The sequence below is a fragment of the Ruditapes philippinarum genome, unplaced genomic scaffold, assembly GCF_026571515.1.
Source record: "Ruditapes philippinarum isolate M1 unplaced genomic scaffold, ASM2657151v2 ctg3405_1_1_1_1, whole genome shotgun sequence".
Taxonomy (NCBI): domain Eukaryota; kingdom Metazoa; phylum Mollusca; class Bivalvia; order Venerida; family Veneridae; genus Ruditapes; species Ruditapes philippinarum.
In genome coordinates, this window is record NW_026865921.1 from 70,589 (window position 1) to 88,304 (window position 17,716).

The window sequence follows — 17,716 nt, forward strand, 5'->3', positions numbered from 1 at the left end:
AAAATTGGAATTTCTCACTTGTTTTGTGTGTATGTGTGTACATACGTGCGTGTGTGCGTGCGTGTGTGTGTGTGTGGTTTTTTGATAACTGAGAAACGAATGAAACAAAGCGCAGGATCCCCGCGCTATATTGTGATGGTGGGTGTAAGTACCAGGGTTTGTCAGAACAATGTACATGTTTTCTCTTAAAAACAAATATTTACAAAATAAGCAACACAGAGATCAAGTATTTTTATTTTTTAATTTTTTTAGATACATGTACTGAAAGGAAGTCGTTTGTAAATAAAACACCAAAATCATTTCTGCAAACCAATACCCTTAATTAATTCTTGTTACTGTTAGAATAATAAACTGAAGATTTTGTTATAATAAATATATATTGTCTTTGATATAAAAATGTTGACTACAAGAGCTTTTCATATCCTAATTTAAATAACAGCATCTTTATTCAAACTTTGAACATAAAAGTTGGTATTTTCATTAGAGTCCAAGAGAGAAATAATCATAAATGATACACTTTGTACACCAGCGTCGCCTGTAGACCAGTTAATTGGCAGTCTAAAATAAAAACATGGAAATAAATTAGACAACATTTCATGGCAAACACTTAATACAATTTCAATTAATATGCATTGAGTTCCAAAGTATAAGATAAGTTTTAAAATTCTCCCAAGTGTAAACAAGTTTGAAAATGATGAACAATTGCAGATGTTTATTAATTTGGCAAATATCACAGAAACTTTAAAGTGGTCGGCGTTGCTTACCTAGAAACTGATGGGTATGGTTAAATAAGATTTAATAAATAAAAAAACGTTTAAGAGGGAATCAGAAGTCAGAGCTCCCTCATCCCCGAACTTCTCTCTACCACTAAAAAAAGAATTATTTACAAAGCATTTGCGAAAGGGACTGATACGCCTTATGTTAATACAAACTGCAATATTAGTATACAGTAAATCAGGCTAAAATAACTATTGTATACTTTTCACATAGGAGAGTTACTAACAGGTTCAGACTTGTTAAAAAAAAAGAACTGTACACATTGCCATTGGCCGAATAAAAGATAAACAAGATAATTAATTTAACAAGAAACATAAAGGATTTAATTACCGATTTCTGTCGATGCTCAATTTTGGCACTTGCCTGTCGGCGGCGTCTTTTTCCCGGACTGAGTGAACTCTGAAGCCAGTTGTACATGTCTGCAATGGCTGAGTACTGCTCGGTCTGACAGTGAAATCCAAGATTTAGATTACAACTTCGCTTCCTGTAAACATAATTGAATTTTTCATTGGCCCATACGTTCAATGAGCGAGTAATTATAATTGAGTTCAGAATGATATACAATGAGTTATTTCAAGACTTCATGAATATTTTCTAGATAAAAGTGATAACAAGACGGGCTTTCCTGAACAATTAGTCCATGTAATTATGTTTTTATTGACTAAAGAGTAATTTACGTCACTCAGAAGATGCCATGTCATTTTCTATACAAATTTATATATAGTATTAATTAAGACTGTGAAAATAATTGCGTCATCTGTGATTGATGTTTCTGCAAATTTTACACGACTTTAATTACATGGACATATGACCCGATTCAACATTTTAAAGAAATAGATAGATTAAACTAATTCAAACGGGGGGGGGGGCAATTTGTTTAATACTCCTTAAAGAAGAAAAAGCGACAAGAATGTGTGTACAAATAATCACATGAATTGCCCGCGGGAAAATCATTTCACTAGTAAACATCATTTTCTTTGTTTAAGCCGTCTTCATTTTGTTATAATAATTATTCCGATTCTTCCAATTGTCGTCTACCGTACATTTTGTGTTATATGTCAATGTATGTTTCCCTGTACATATAAACAACAATTGGTTGTACGAAGAAATTAATTCCTAATTAAACAATATTTCTGTTAATAAAAGTTCCCCCGTATTACCAGGATAGCAATTTCCGCGCTTAATCAAAGTATCTTTGTGTCATTTTAGTGTCACTTTATGGTACAGTGAAATGCAATCATACCTCATATTGGCTTTTAAATCGAAAAGAATAGATTCTCAGATTGAGATGACGTAAAAAATAGAGAAAATAATATACAGCAGACTACCGGTCCCCGGATGATTGCACGCCGAATGCAATTTTATTTTTGTTCCATAGCATTATAAGTACTTATTTACTTCGGCATAATCAGTATAAATTTGTAAGATTCTGTGGCCAGATGGTGGACACCAGGTTATAACAAAATCAGTTATTTAGTACAAGCACGGAGTAAGTCTAAGTAAACAACAACATAAAGATATTATAACGAAATAGGTAATTGGTAACAATTTTCTCAGAAGGAAAATTTTATGAAGATTTATGGACTCGCCATGTGTTACCTTTAGCCATGTTCACAACTTTAACAGCCGCTTTCTTTACATGTTTGTCCTGTTACTTTAACGGTGTTATACCAAATTCTTTTCATAGAATGTATTTACTTATAAATATTTTATTCAGAATAACAGTACATGACGTCAAAAATATTGTTAAAACTCCTACAACGAATTGTCTAAATTTCATTTTACTTAGGACAATTCCAATTTGTAAACATGCCTATATAACTAGGTAAAACATATTTTTGTCCAGAATTGTTCGATAGCAAGATTACTCTCTTTGGATTGCTGATTCCGAAATCTTCCAAAAGCTGTTGAAGTATTATGAAAATGATTTAAACATCTTAACATTTTCAGTTTTAAAAACTCTTTAAAATGTCTTTACGCAAGTGCGTTTTTACCGCATACATTTGTATGCTTAGGGAAATGATTTGTTGCCACTTTCATTTTAATTCACGTTTACTAAGAATTCATTTAAGAAAATTATCTGCCGCAGTTCATTTGATTAAGTAAACTGATCTTGAATGACTCCCTCAAGAAAGAAATGCTTCATGAAATTAGAGACAATACTGAAATCATGATCATGGCAACATGACATATTCATGTATTGTAGAAGGATCAAATATCCTATTTACAGTGTATAGATTTATTGATATATTCGTAAAGAATACATTATTCTGGTTTGTTCTTTCTTAACATATACAAGTTCAAATGTTTGGATTTTTTCTAAGAAATTAACCCCCCCCCAATATTTGGATGTAACTCTATGCGAAAATAAAATTGAAACATTTCCTATTTTGAAAGAATGAATGTATGCAGTTGTTTTTTTTTCAATAAAGTATAACATTTGACATCAGTAGCAATGGACAAGAAATAGCAGTATCTTCTGTTTGAATGTTCATGCGTTTTTATTTTACGCGTTTCAGCATATGCACCTGATATTTAGGAGATGACAAGATAAATAATTAATATGATATTTAAAAAATGATTTTTTTAAAAAAAAGTAAAAAAGAAAAGGAATTTAAGATCAAACTGTAACTATATGGATAATGGTCACGAACAATTTTTTTAGGAAATTTATAACAATGGAAAAGAAGGTGATTTCAATTGACAAACTTTTGAAATTTGAAATATGTGTCAGTTTATTTCAATAGACAAACTTTCGCAATTTTAAATCGATATCACTCCTTGCAAATAATGATAATTTTAGGGACAATTTTATTATTTATTACAATTTTTTAAGTATTATTTTAAAAACGATATTAATTTGTTATCTTAAGGACAATGTAAATTTAACATTTTAAGGAAAATTTAAATTCATTACTTTTAGGACGTAAGTTCATTAAAATACTCGTTTGATAGTTATAAGACTTGTTTTGATAACCAGAAACTTGGATTGGAAAATATATTACTAAGAGAGTGAATAGATTAAGTTTAAATAAGATCAACACCGAAACCTTGACACGTGTGTTTCTGGTTTATGTAATAGTTAGACACTTATAAGAGAAATATTAAAAGATTTAAACTGTTGAACATCGATTATAGCTGTTTTTTTCTTATTGGGGCCTTACTAATTTAGTCTTTGTGCATACGCCCGTCTATTCAGTTAGACCTCACGTGTAAATAAATTGTTAAATAAACTCTATTGAAGACATTTTAAAATTTAGGCCTCACCATTGGACACAAAGTTTGGACAAAGGCTTAATCATATGAATGTTTTTTTTCACGTCTAAAGTACAAAGTACACCATAATAATTAGGTTTTGGGGTCAAATTATTGAAAATCGAAAACGTTTACTTTTTATGAATCAAAACATTTTCTCTAATTTAAGAACAAACAACCCATTGTCTATTCAAGTAAAATATTCCAAGTTGTGAACGTTACGGTAACATATTTAAATGATGCGGCCTGCAAGTGATAGCATTCCTAGTATTGACATTTTTTAAGAAATTGTGCATGATTCGTGATTTGTTTTGATGTAAATGTAGTGTGTACAGTAAAATAGATTTTCAAATGGTGTATTGCTTTCTCTGTCACTTTGTTTAACAGGCATACTTTGTATATGTACTGGTTCACATTGTAACAAAATTTGATTTTAAAATCGCAAAAATTCAAATTAAAATCATCATGTTATTTGTAAATAATATTGACAAGGGATTATGTAATAAACAAAAAATAACATTTTCAGCTGATGTCTACCATTTTTATATCTTATTTGATAAAAAAATGACTTTGATTTAAGTTTCAATGGTATCTTTCAATTCATCAAAATTTATCATCCACTTTTTTTTAAATTGCAGTCATTAACGAACACTCAAAACAAGTAATATTGGTATCACACGTGCACCGATGTAATAATATCAAAATGGAGCGTGCTGTATTTGAAAAAAAGCACATCATTACAATATTTAGAAAGAAACATGCTTACAGCAAACATGTACAATAAAAATATTTTATCAATTCTATTAACATAAACAGATTATAAATGTTATACTATTTTATAGTCGTACTATCAAAATCTGGATCAGGTGTAATTCCTCGGAATTATGTATCCGCAATATGAAAATTGCAGACATCGGCTTTATTGTGTCCGTTCATGAGAAATTATGAAAGAGTGCAACACCTCTCATGCCCTCCACCACCGACTTGAAGCAATATTCAACCCAAGTCAACGGTTTCCTTGAACTCAATTTGGCATGTTTGGGAAACCTACACAATAAATAATGATTTTAGTTTATTGTTGATAAATTGCATCTACTGATTTAAAATTTTCGATTGTTAGCTATCTATAATTGAGTATATTTTAACATCTAGAACTTTACTACTGAGTATGAAATTGATAATCATTTCTAATGCTTTTAGCAGTTGTGACACATTAGCTAAATATTACTGTCAAAACTTGTTTAACATTCTGAAGAAAAACTTCTAAATAAAAAGAGCAACTTATTAGCCTCTCTGTCAGGTACATTGTTATTGTCTTTTTCTTAAACTACACTTTGAAATCCTTTTTATTTTATATTTTAAAATATTTTATAAAACGTGACAACCTTTTACTTTCCTTAGAATCTCAGAACGTTTTTGATTTTTTGATACATTTTGGCATACAGCTTCAAATCAACTACTATGAACGAATTACATTCCTTTAACGTTCTCTTGTTGCTCTATACTTTGCTATATGCTTTTTCTGTTTTTCTTTTCTTCCTATGAATGAATTTCTTTACTTTATTTTTGTCGTTCTTAAAACCTCTACTCTTCGTTCTTTGTTATGTGCCTTTTCGGTTTTTTTTATATTATGACTGGATAACGTTCCTTCTATTAACTATGCGACTTTTCTACTTTTTTGTAACTATGAATTGTTCTTTACTATGTGTCTCTCCTGTTTTTCTAACTATGTATAAATTACGTTACTAGAACGTTATCTTGTCGTTCTTTACTCTACTATGTGCTTTTTTGTTTTGGTACTATGAAACGTTCTTTACAATGTGCCTTTTATGTTTTTTTACTGTGTAGGATTTACTATCCTTGAACATTATCTTTTTGTTCTGTACTTTACTATGGGCCTATTCTGTTTTTCTTACAATGAATCGTTCTTTACTTTACTTTGTGCCTTTTCTGTTTTTGTTACTATGAACGAATAACATTCCTTGAACGTTCTCTTGTCGTTCTATACTTTACTATGGGTCTTTTTGTTTTTGTAGATATTAATCGTTATTTCTTTAGTATGTGCCTTTTCTATTTTGTTACTTCGAATGGTCTGCGGTTCTTGAACGTTCTCTTGTCGTTCTTTTGGTCTTTACTTTACTATGCGTCTTTTCTATGTTCCTTGCTATGAATAGATTACGATCCTTGATGGTTCTCTTGTAGATCTTTTCTTTACTATTTGCCTTTTCTTTTTTCCTTACTATGTCGTTCTGTACTTTATTATGGGCTTTTTCTGGGGGATATTCAGCAATTTGTGTTTATTCAATATTGATCTCATATTCCATTTCTTTAAATTTATTATATTGGAAGGATTGCAAATATGTCTCTTTAATCTTTCGTCTTAATAATCACAACTTTTCATTTTTATTAAGGTTTCATCAGCTTCTTTTGAATAGTTGAGTAATGCCCTAAAAAATCTAAATGCCAATTCTTTTGGAATCCCAACTGATCTGTCTACAATTCCCTAAGAGTGGTTATCATAACAATAAATTTGAAGGCAAAAGATAAAAACTGAACGGTAATTTTACACGGCAAATTTGAACTTATTGTACAGTGTACATGTATATTGAAAGATAATTTAATTACGCAATATTTTGAAAATAAGTTATTCATTCTAATCAACTTCACATGCTTTGTTTTCATGTGAAATAAATGAAAATCCTCGCTGATCTCGTCTAAATATTTGTATTATTTTAATATTGACTAAAATGAATTATCTCAACAAAAATAAGATTTGATATTTTTCAAATTGTATATACGACGACATGTGGTTCTATTCTGATGCATATAAATAAATCGTCAACACCATAATATGAGAGAAGTTGCAATAAATTGTCTGCATGATTTGAAAACATTAAATGTTGGTACGTATTATGTGATTGTAGGTTAATGCTGAAATTAAATAAAATAGGAGTTTTTTAATTTTTTTCTTTTGATAACTGAGAAACGAATGAAACCCCGCGCTATATTGTGATGGCGGGTGCAAGTACCAGGGTTTGTCAGAACAATGTACGTGTTTTCTCTTAAAAACAAATATTTACAAAATAAGCAACACAGAGATCAAGTATTTTTATTTTTTATATTTTTTAGATACATGTACTGAAAGGAAGTCGTTTGTAAATAAAACACCAAAATTATTTCTGCAAACCAATACACTGAATTATTTCATTTTCCTGTTAAAATAATAAAAATAAAATAAGATTTTGTTGTAACTATATATAATAAATATATATTGTCTTTGGTATGAAAACAGTTGACTACAAGAGTTTTTTATAACTTAATTTGAATAACAGCATCTATATTAAAACTTTGAACATAAAAGTTGATATTTTCATTAGAGTCCAAAAAAGAAATAATTTTAAATGATACACTTTGTACACCAGCGTCGCCTGTAGACCAGTTAATTGGCAGTCTACAATGAAAAGAGGAAATAAATTAGACAACATTTTATGACAAAAACTTTAATTCAATATCAATAAATATGCATTGAGTTCCAAAGTACAAGATAAGTTTTAAAATTCTCCCAAGTGTAAACAAGTTTGAAAATGATGAACAATTGCAGATGTTTATTAATTTGGCAAATATCACAGGAACTCTAAAGTGGTCGGTGTTGCTTACCTAGAAACTGATGGGTATGGTTAAATAAGATTTAATAAATAAAAAAACGTTTAAGAGGGAATCAGAAGTCAGAGCTCCCTCATCCCCCCACTTCTCTCTACCACTAAAAAAAAATTATTTACAAAGCATTTGATAAAGGGACTGATACGCCTTATGTTGATACAAACTGCAATATTAGTATACAGTAAATCAGGCTAAAATAACTATTGTATACTTTTCACATAGGAGAGTTACTAACAGGTTCAGACTTGTTAAAAATAAGAACTGTACACATTGCCATTGGCCGAACAAAAGATAAACAAGATAATTAATTTAAAAAGAAACATAAAGGATTTAATTACCGATTTCTGTCGATGCTCAATTTTGGCACTTGCCTGTCGGCGGCGTCTTTTTCCTGGACTGAGTGAACTCTGAAGCCAGTTGTACATGTCTGCAATGGCTGAGTACTGCTCGGTCTGACAGTGAAATCCAAGATTTAGATTGCAACTTCGCTTCCTGTAAACATAATTGAATTTTTCATTGGCCCATACGATCAATGAGCGAGTAATTATAATTGAGTTCGGAATGATATACAATGAGTTATTTCAAGACTTCATGAATATTTTCTAGATAAAAGTGATAACAATACGGGCTTTCCTGAACAATTAGTTCATGTAATTATGTTTTCATTGACTAAAGAGTAATTTACGTCACTCAGAAGATGCCATGTCATTTTCTATACAAATTTATATATAGTATTGATTAAGACTGTGAAAAAAATTGCGTCATCTGTGATTGATGTTTCTGCAAATTTTACATGACTTTAATTACATGGACATATGACCCGATTCAACATTTTAAAGAAATAGATAGATTAAACTTATTCAAACGGGGGGGGGGGGGGAGGACGGGGTGTTGGGTTGCGATTTGTAATACTTCTTAATCAAGTAAAAGCGACAAGAATGTGTGTACAAATAATCACATGAATTGCCCGCGGGAAAATCATTTCACTAGTAAACATCATTTTCTTAGTTTAAGCCGTCTTCATTTTGTTATAATAATTATTCCGATTCTTCCAATTGTCGTCTACCGTACACATTGTGTTATATGTCAATGTATTTTTCCTTGTACATATGAACAACAATTGGTTGTACGAAGAAATTAATGCCTAATTTAACAATATTTCTGTTAACAAAATTTCCCGCGTATTACCAGGATAGCAATTTCCGCGCTTAATCAAAGTATCTTTGTGTCATTTTATTGTCACTTTATGGTACAGTAAAATGCAATCATTCCCCATATTGGCTTTTACATCCCAGAAAACAGACACTACAATTGAGATGACATGAAAAACTGAGAAATTAGTATAGACTATACCGGTCCTCTGAGGATTGCGCGTCGGATGCAATTTGATTTTTGTTTGGAAGAAGAAGATTTTTGGGTTATTTAAGCCTGTTTTGACCAGAGTATGATTGACTGTGGCACAATCAGTATTTGTGTTGTCATGTTTTGACGTTTCTTTGACCAGGTGCCACACACAAGGTTATAGAATAAAGTAGATTTTAGTACATGCACGTGAGACCGTCTGATAACATAAAGATATTTCAACGAAATTAGTAATTGATGAGAATTTTCTCAGAAGGAAAACCTTTATAAAGATTTATGTACTCGACAGGTGTTTAACCATGAGGACGTTCAAAACTTGATAAACCGCTATATTTCACAGGTTTGTCAAGTCACTTTGGATTGGTTTTACTCATGAACGTGTCATTCAGAGTAACAATACTTGGCTGTAACAAAATTAAACACTGAACTGTCATCCACATTGACATAGAATAGTTTCGTTTTGAAAACATGCCTATAAAAACAATAAAGACACATTTTGTCCAGACTTGTTCAAAAGCACTATTTCTGTTTTTATTGCTGATTTCATAATCTTTAAACAGCTATTCTAAGTAAGCTGTCAAAGTAAAGACTACTTCAAGAAACAATAATATAAATATCTAAAACAATTGAAAAAAAAAGATCTTTAAATCGTCTTTTCGTAAGAGCGTTATTGCCACCATGCATGCATGTTAAGAACAATGGCAATGATGTGTTGATATTATTCCTTTTTATTCATGTAAATGCATGTTAATTCAGAATGCTTCAGAGAAAATTCCCTGCGGCTCAGCATATGATTGGATGAAATAATTTCAAAAACCGATACACTGGTAGACTCCCTCAAGGAGAATATACTGCATGAAATTACATACAATATTAAAATCATGATCATGTCCTGACGACAAGCAATATTCATATATTACTGGATAAAATATTTTATTAATAGATTTAGGTATCTTCTATAAGACAACATGCTCCTGTGTCATTATATCATGACATTAAAAAGCAAAGACCGCTCTTATGGGATATTGCTCCAAACGAACTTAAAACATTTCAAACAATAAGCAGAAACTTGGATTTGAAAATATAGCTTTTAAGTGCAAAGTCATTTTCTATATACAAAATAACAAAATCTTGAAAACAAATCACTAGAAACCGGGAATATACTAATTAACGACCATAACATTTTTGAAATATAAGAGCGAACTTTACATTGTTCTAGTTATTCTTTGAGTTGTTCCTTCCAGTTATATATGTATATGATTTAGCCTACAATCGATATTTAAGCATTACAAAGTCTAGACAAATTTGCTTAATTTTGCATGATTCGTGATTCGTTTAAAGAGAAATGTAGCTGGTCTTAAAAGCTTGAACGAACATTCAATTTATACACTGCTTTCTTTGTCGCCTTTGTGCAACTTTACTATTTTATGTGTGTCGATGTGGCGTAAAACCCAAAACAAACAAACAAACAAACAAACTATTTTATATCACAAGTATACTGATTCACACTCTTGCGGGAAATCTAAATTATGTTAAAGAAACAATTCAAATAAATAACATCGTGTTAAAATAATCGTAAACATGATTGTCAGTGGATTATGTAAATAACGTGAAACTTTATTTTACGCAGATTTGTTTTCTTTTCTTATCTTAGCTGATAAAAAGCTATAAATTGGATTAAGGTTTCAATGGTATCTTTCAGTTCATCACAAATAATCATCCATTTTTAAAACTGAAGCCATTAACAAACAATCAAAAACATATTAATATTGGTATCACAGATGCATTGATGCATTGATATCAAAATGGATTGTGCGCTATTTTATTAAAACAACATTAAACCAATTGAGAACGAAACATGTTTGCCACAGACCTTAACATACTTGAATACTAGTATATTTTTTGTATATTATTCTATGAAATCAAATACACTTTACAAATTCGTTAAAAGAGCCTTTATAACAGTTTCGAGTTTTTTTAATTTTTCAAAATCAGGTTTAGTTCAAAGGAAGATCTTATCCGGACATAAGTTGACCTACAGTTTCAGGAAAACAAGTTTCTGTTTAAGCCGGTGCTAGGGGCATGGACGGTAAACTTGCAATATCCAGTACCGTCTATGAACAGGCTCAATTAAACCGAGCCTGAATAATTTTCAATTTTGCCGTGTTGGGCTATCTTAAGGGATTTTGTTTTTCTCTATTTTATATGTTGCCACAAGTTTGTATATTGATGAATAATTTAACAGTTTAAACCTTGTTACTGTTTTTGTATTTTATAACTCTAACATTGGTAATTGCTACATTCTGAACCTTATTTCTGGTTTTGTATTGTATAAATCTAAAATTGGTGATTTCTAGTAGAACCGTACTGTCATTCATAAACTGACAAAAGCCACCTCTCTATGACATTTGCGATGTATTCTAACGTTTACCTATTACAACCTATTTCATCTCAAGGAATGTTCCTACAGTTCATAAACTTATTACTTCAATATTTGTATAACGTCAGTAGCGTAAATTAGAGATTCATTCAATGCAAAAAACGAAATTAAGATTCATCATACACTAAAACATGATAATTAATTTTTCCAATAACCTCCCGCGATACGAGATTTTTTATGTACTCAATACTGGTTACATAACTCCTTAGATATGTATTTTCTTTCCATGTTAGTACATCGTAATGAAGATAAATGGTACTTTTGTTATTAACATAGCTCTTTCTCTACAGAAAACGATATTTTCCACACCATCGGAGCATATGTGTTCTACTTTTGAATATAGAATCCGAAACAGTATATTTATAACCCTCATGGTATAACAAAAATATATCAAACGGAGGAGCTCTACAGACATTTTTGTTTCATCCAGGAAAGAATCATTGTATTCTTATGAATTATTGATGCCAGGTAGCATATATATTTTAACCTCTATTCAGCCCAAGGGGAGTGTGAGAGAAATCTTGGATTTTTCCATTGATATAATTTATGTTCTTTAAGAATTTTCGTACTGATGGGATAAATTATAATGATGCAATCCAGGCCCTTTATTTTTTAGCAAAGCTATGTTGTGGTGATTTATATGTATGAATGAGCTTTATTATTTATTTGATGAATGATTTATACTAAACCAAATCATGTATTGTCAATTTGTTATTTTGTGTTAGGCTTTATATTTATCTGTTTTAATCGAATTTGAAGGCCTAATGAATCTTATCATATAAATTTATCTAAATATATAATATGTATCACAAATAAAGAATGAAGTGCTGTTGCATGTATTCACAGTGTGATTATCTAAAGTCGCATGGAAATGACCAATTTTACCTTTCCAATGTGCCATGCTATTGCGGCGGCTGTGTTTCATGAACTTTGACCTCATGATTTAATGTTTACGTTCATCCTACAGATAAGCACTCAGATTTAATGACTTGTGAACTATGAGAACAAAGTGTAAATACGCAAGGCAACGTTTACAAAACGCAACATTCGACAATAATCAGCCATGCAGAACCGCCAATAAGGCACCCAGCTGGGCACTGAACAAGAATAGGAGAGCATTAATGGGCAGGGCAAGGAAGAAACGTACCAATTATTGTTAACAACCAAAATAGAAACAAGAGCCCGGTTTGAGCCGGGTGATGCTCCCCGAATAGGTTTTGGACACAGGAAAGTACACCTCTTGTAGTTTCAGAGTTATGTCCGTGGAAAAAGTTCAAAGTGCAATAATTCCAAAATTAGGCAAGGCTGTTTACAGTTTTTTGCACTGCACTTCTAATCAATGTTTGATCTATCAACTTACAAAGTTTCTTTGATGCTATCTGTTATGATTTCCGAGTTATGTCCTGGACAATTCAAAAAGTAAAAAATAAACAAAGGGGCAATAACTCCAAATTAGGCAAGTAAAGTTATGATTTTCTTTGTGCACTGCACATCTACCCATTGAGATTTTATCTACCTACAAAGTTTCATGTTGATATCTCTTATAGTTTTACAGCTATGTCCTGGACAAGATTTTTCTAAAGGGGGAGCATTATTCAAAAATAAGGCTTAACAGAGTTATGGTTCTTTTTGCACTGCACATCTTCCATTGAGATCTATTCACCTACAAAGTTTTCATGTTTGATATCTCTTATAGTTTTAGAGTTATGCCCCGGACAAGATTTTTTTTCATATAAGGGGAGATAATTCAAAACTGGGCAAAATAGAGTTATGGTTCTTTGACACTGCACTCCCCCCTCGATGCCTCTACCACTGTATGAAGTTTTCAAAAATTAATCTCCAAGGGTTTTCAAGTTATGTTTCCGGACAAAGTTCAAAAACTATTAAAATAAAACAAAGGGCAATAACTCCAAAATTAGGACAAAAAGAGTTATTGTTCTTATGCACTGCACATCTACCCATTGAGACTATTCACCTACAAAGTTTCATGTTGATATCTCTTATAGTTTTAGAGTTTTATGCCCGGACAAGATTTTTTTATAAGGGGAGATAATTCAAAAAAACCGGGCAAATAGAGTTATGGTTCTTTGACACTGCACTTCCCCCTCGAGATGCCCTCTACCACTTGTATGAAGTTTCAACAAATTATCTCCAAGGGTTTTCAAGTTATGCTCCGGACAAGACAACGGACGGACAGACGGACAGACGGACGGACGGACAGACGGACAGACGGACAAGGCGCCGACTATATGCTCCCCCGAACTTTTTCGGGGAGCATAAAAATGTAAGGCGCTAGAAACACGATGACAATGAATTAATGTATTATGTAATTTGTTTGTTACTTATAGAAACTAAGATTAGAATTTTTGTTCCCGTGAGTTCATTTTTAAATAAGTACTGTAGTCGACTTTCTCAATGTGTCGAAGTAAAATGAAAGTCCCCATTTTCCCCTATATTGTATAGTCTTTAAAAAAACCTATATATGAGTCAAAATTAAAGATACCTTTCGTTTTGTACCGTGGACTGCGCTGCGTCGACAATTCTTTGGAGTTTCTCCAGAAGGTCTTGTTTCTGCATGATATCATCAAGAAGTCTGAAAAGAGTAATTAAAAGAGTTTGCCACTTAATTGTTTATTTATTAATTATCATTATAGCAAAGTTATAAACAAGTAACAGGTAGATATTGTGTAGTAGCATTATATGTTAAAGTACCATTCATTTTTACGGAATGGAAACTCACCTTAATGCACAAATTATAAAATGACTGCAGTCTTCCAGTCGTAAATGCGATTTATATAGTATAGATCTTGTTGTCGTTTTGTAACAATTTAGTTATAAATTTATATACTAAATTATGTAGTATTTATGCAAATTTATCTTAATTATTTATTGTAGATAATATTGTAAGACTCTTGTTCAATGAAACTTATTGAAAAAAAGAAATACATATAATTCAGAATACTTAAATGTTTCTTATTTTGGCTTAACCATTTTTATAAATTCTTTATTTCATCAACTTTTTAGAACTTTTATGGTCCCTTAAAATAAGTGATTCAAACTCCATTTTCACGTTGGGTTGGTGCTAAACGGACATAACTCCTTCATTATGTAATATGAGTTACAGCTTTTTTGCACCAAACCCTCACTTAGTTTTGATATCCTCAAGTTGCAAATGATTATAACAATTTCTATACTGGAAGAAGGAAGTAGGGACGAAAATACAGTAAAATATGAGCAAAAGGTTTCCTACTGAAAACTTTATAGCATTTTTGAAGAGATCCGATAATCATGAATAAAATTCACACTTATTATACTTTAATATTCTAACAATTTGATACTTTGTAACGATTAAATTTTAATAGACAAAGTACAATGAACAATATTCTGCTTCAAATTTAAATGGAATATATGTACATTTAGAGTGTCATGATCATTGATAATAATAAACCTTTGATGACACACGTTTAACTACATAGTAATTTTTTTCAGTCTCCTAATTAGAATCCTCCCACTGGAATTTTAGCGTCTGACATCTAAACAGGTACAATTTTGACTGAATTTGATATAAATTACAAAAACGAATATGCGTTGGTTTAATGTTCATACGTTGTGCACAAGGAAAGTGCATTTTTCGAAAAAAATAAATAAAGGTCTCTTATACACCTCACATAAACAAACAAGCGGCTTCCTGTACCAAATCATTTTGACTATAAAAATGTCGTGATGAAGCAGATCAATATTTCGATTTCTCATTCTAATGAAATTTACGGCCATTTAAATTGAAAACGCTTGAGTGACTTCGCTCAATGACTGTCGTACACCATTGTTGTAACTGTAACATCGTCGGCGTGATTTTATTTATTGTTATCTTATTAATACGCGTGGGGTTAATTAGTTCTAAATTGTTCCAAATGGTTTCAGTGCGCACTTTACTGTTATTTGATATTCATATCTCAATTATCTAAAAGAAAACAAGAATGTCAAAAACATGTGTAACTGATACTACTAGGCACATGCATTCACAGACTAGACAAAATATGTAAAATGTGTACCTGACACGATATAGAGCATGAATACACCAATCTCTATCCTTTTGTCATTCATTTACGGTGTACAGGATTAAATTAAGGGGTGAAGCAAATTTTAATGTTATTAAACACGGTCTTATATTATTTAAGGCAAATTATGGGGTTATCAAAGGTGAGTTTTGGTATAACATTTTGACTCCTGGTTTTGTTAACAGTTTGTAACACTCGAGGTTAGCCATAATCATCTTTCCTGTTTCGGCGCCATATGAACTATATTGGTGCGCCGTAAAACCAAATCAATAAAGAAATTCAGACAGTATGCAATTAATGTTTAGGATTGCTGCTAATTGGCTGCTCACTCAATTGATTGAACTGTAAATCATTAAATGCATGTGATAAGGAAGAACCTTTTGCCAAATCAGATGTATTTTATAGGTTGAGAGTAAGCTGAAATGTTTTAAAGTATTCGATTCAAGATTAACCAATGTTTTAGCTTATTCATTGACCAGTAATCTTTTCTTTGTCTTTCAGGACCCGAATATGCAATTTTCATTTATTCGATATCTTGTAGTCGCCCTTACCGATGGAATTCGTCTTTCAGAATGTTTAAAAACTGTACAAGGGACCACATATCAATTTATTGATAACATTTTATCTTTATGTACCATCTTAAAAACGTGGAGCAAATCGAGGCTATGATCTATACACTAATTGTTGTACTGGCGCATTATTTATCACTTTAAGATAATATCTTTTTTTAAAGATAGAAATGTTGATAACAGAAATTGATGTTCATCGTTAACAAGACAGGTGAAAATCCGCGTGTGCAGTAATCAAATTACACTGCTTTAATATTAACATAAGACCACACTAAGACTAGATGGTATTTATCGACTAGATAATTTTTATATATTAACATAAGACCACATTAAGACTAGTTGGTATTTATCGACTAGATAATTTTTCATATTAACATAAGACCACACTAAGACTAGATGGTATTTATAGACTACATATTTTTTCATGAAAAATAAAACCACACTAAGAGGGGTAGTACCGGTATTTCAAAAAAAAATATAAGATCTTAGCTCTTATAGAACTGATGTTGATTAATTGAATTAAAGCTGTGCTTGATAATCAATGTTGATCTAAGTAACTTACACCTTCTTCTCGGAAAGCTCTGCGTAATCCTCTTGTGATCTCTTACCCGGTGAAAACTTGCCATGAATAGCTTGATTTAATGCTTCACTACTAGATAAGCTGTTATCTGCAGATTGTAAGTCACAGATACTGTCTGACATTGGGCCGAAGTATCTGCAAACGTCTTCTCTGCAAAAAAAGAAATGTAATAATTCTAAATATAATAAAGTGGTTCAAAATTGGGATGATTTACACATTTCTATGGCGATTTTTCCAAATATTATAAGCAAGTTCTTTTTCATTTTGGTAATCTGCTGCCTTTGTTCTATGAAATTAAAGCTTAAAACCTATATATGACTTTGTTATTTCTAATTATGAGTTTAAAAAACTAAATTAGGAGACATATGAGCCTTATTAGGACATTGTTACTCCTACCTTGGACTTTTAAAAAGCCTGATTAAGAGAAATAAAATCCAAATTAGGATTTTGTAGCTCACAAATAGGTATTTTAAAAGCATGATTGGGAATTTATAAAGCCCTAACTAGGAGAAAAATATAAGAATAAGGAGGAATTAAATCCTGATGGAACCTTTTTTAAGGAGTTTTAAAATCCTTACATAGAGAAAGGCTCTCAGGAGTTGTTTTTCTAATAGAACATTAAGATTTAGCAAAGGACAATTCCGTAGTTAATAGTGGACATCGACTAAAATAAATTTATTTTTGCAGCTACCTCATTGCCAGAGAGCATGTACTGTATTACTTTTACCAAGACAACCAGACATTCACACAATGGGCAATAAGAGCCTGTACTGTATTACTTGGTTTAAACATATTTTTATTCAGATAATATATACATGTTAATAATTTACAATTTAAGCAGAAAGGAATTGGACCGAGAGCTACAATAGCTCATAGTAGTCCTCTCCTTTAACAAAAGCAATATGTTTACATAATACATGGCTTATCATAATTTTAATTAAACCCTATAAAGAAAAAAAACGAAGAAAGAATAAAAAAATTACAAATACATGTATGCAATTGAAAGAAAATAATA

The 17,716-nt window shown here is 31.1% G+C and overlaps 1 protein-coding gene across 3 annotated transcripts in view; it reads right to left on the reverse strand.

The window, feature by feature from the left end:
- Window positions 1-215: 215 nt before the first annotated feature.
- Window positions 216-17,716, reverse strand: part of LOC132730736 (uncharacterized) — a 40,104-nt gene continuing 22,603 nt past the window's right edge. For 2 of the 3 annotated variants that reach the window (XM_060716717.1, XM_060716715.1), the window contains exons 4-7: window positions 16,684-16,851; window positions 13,998-14,087; window positions 1,108-1,261; window positions 216-558 (exon numbers count right to left, since the gene is read on the reverse strand). In XM_060716717.1, the coding sequence (XP_060572700.1) occupies window positions 547-558; window positions 1,108-1,261; window positions 13,998-14,087; window positions 16,684-16,851 (424 nt within the window). In that variant the 3' untranslated portion in view covers window positions 216-546. Of the gene's footprint in view, window positions 559-1,107; window positions 1,262-7,168; window positions 7,484-8,030; window positions 8,185-13,997; window positions 14,088-16,683; window positions 16,852-17,716 lie in introns of those variants that run through there. The other variant, XM_060716716.1, reaches the window with a different exon arrangement.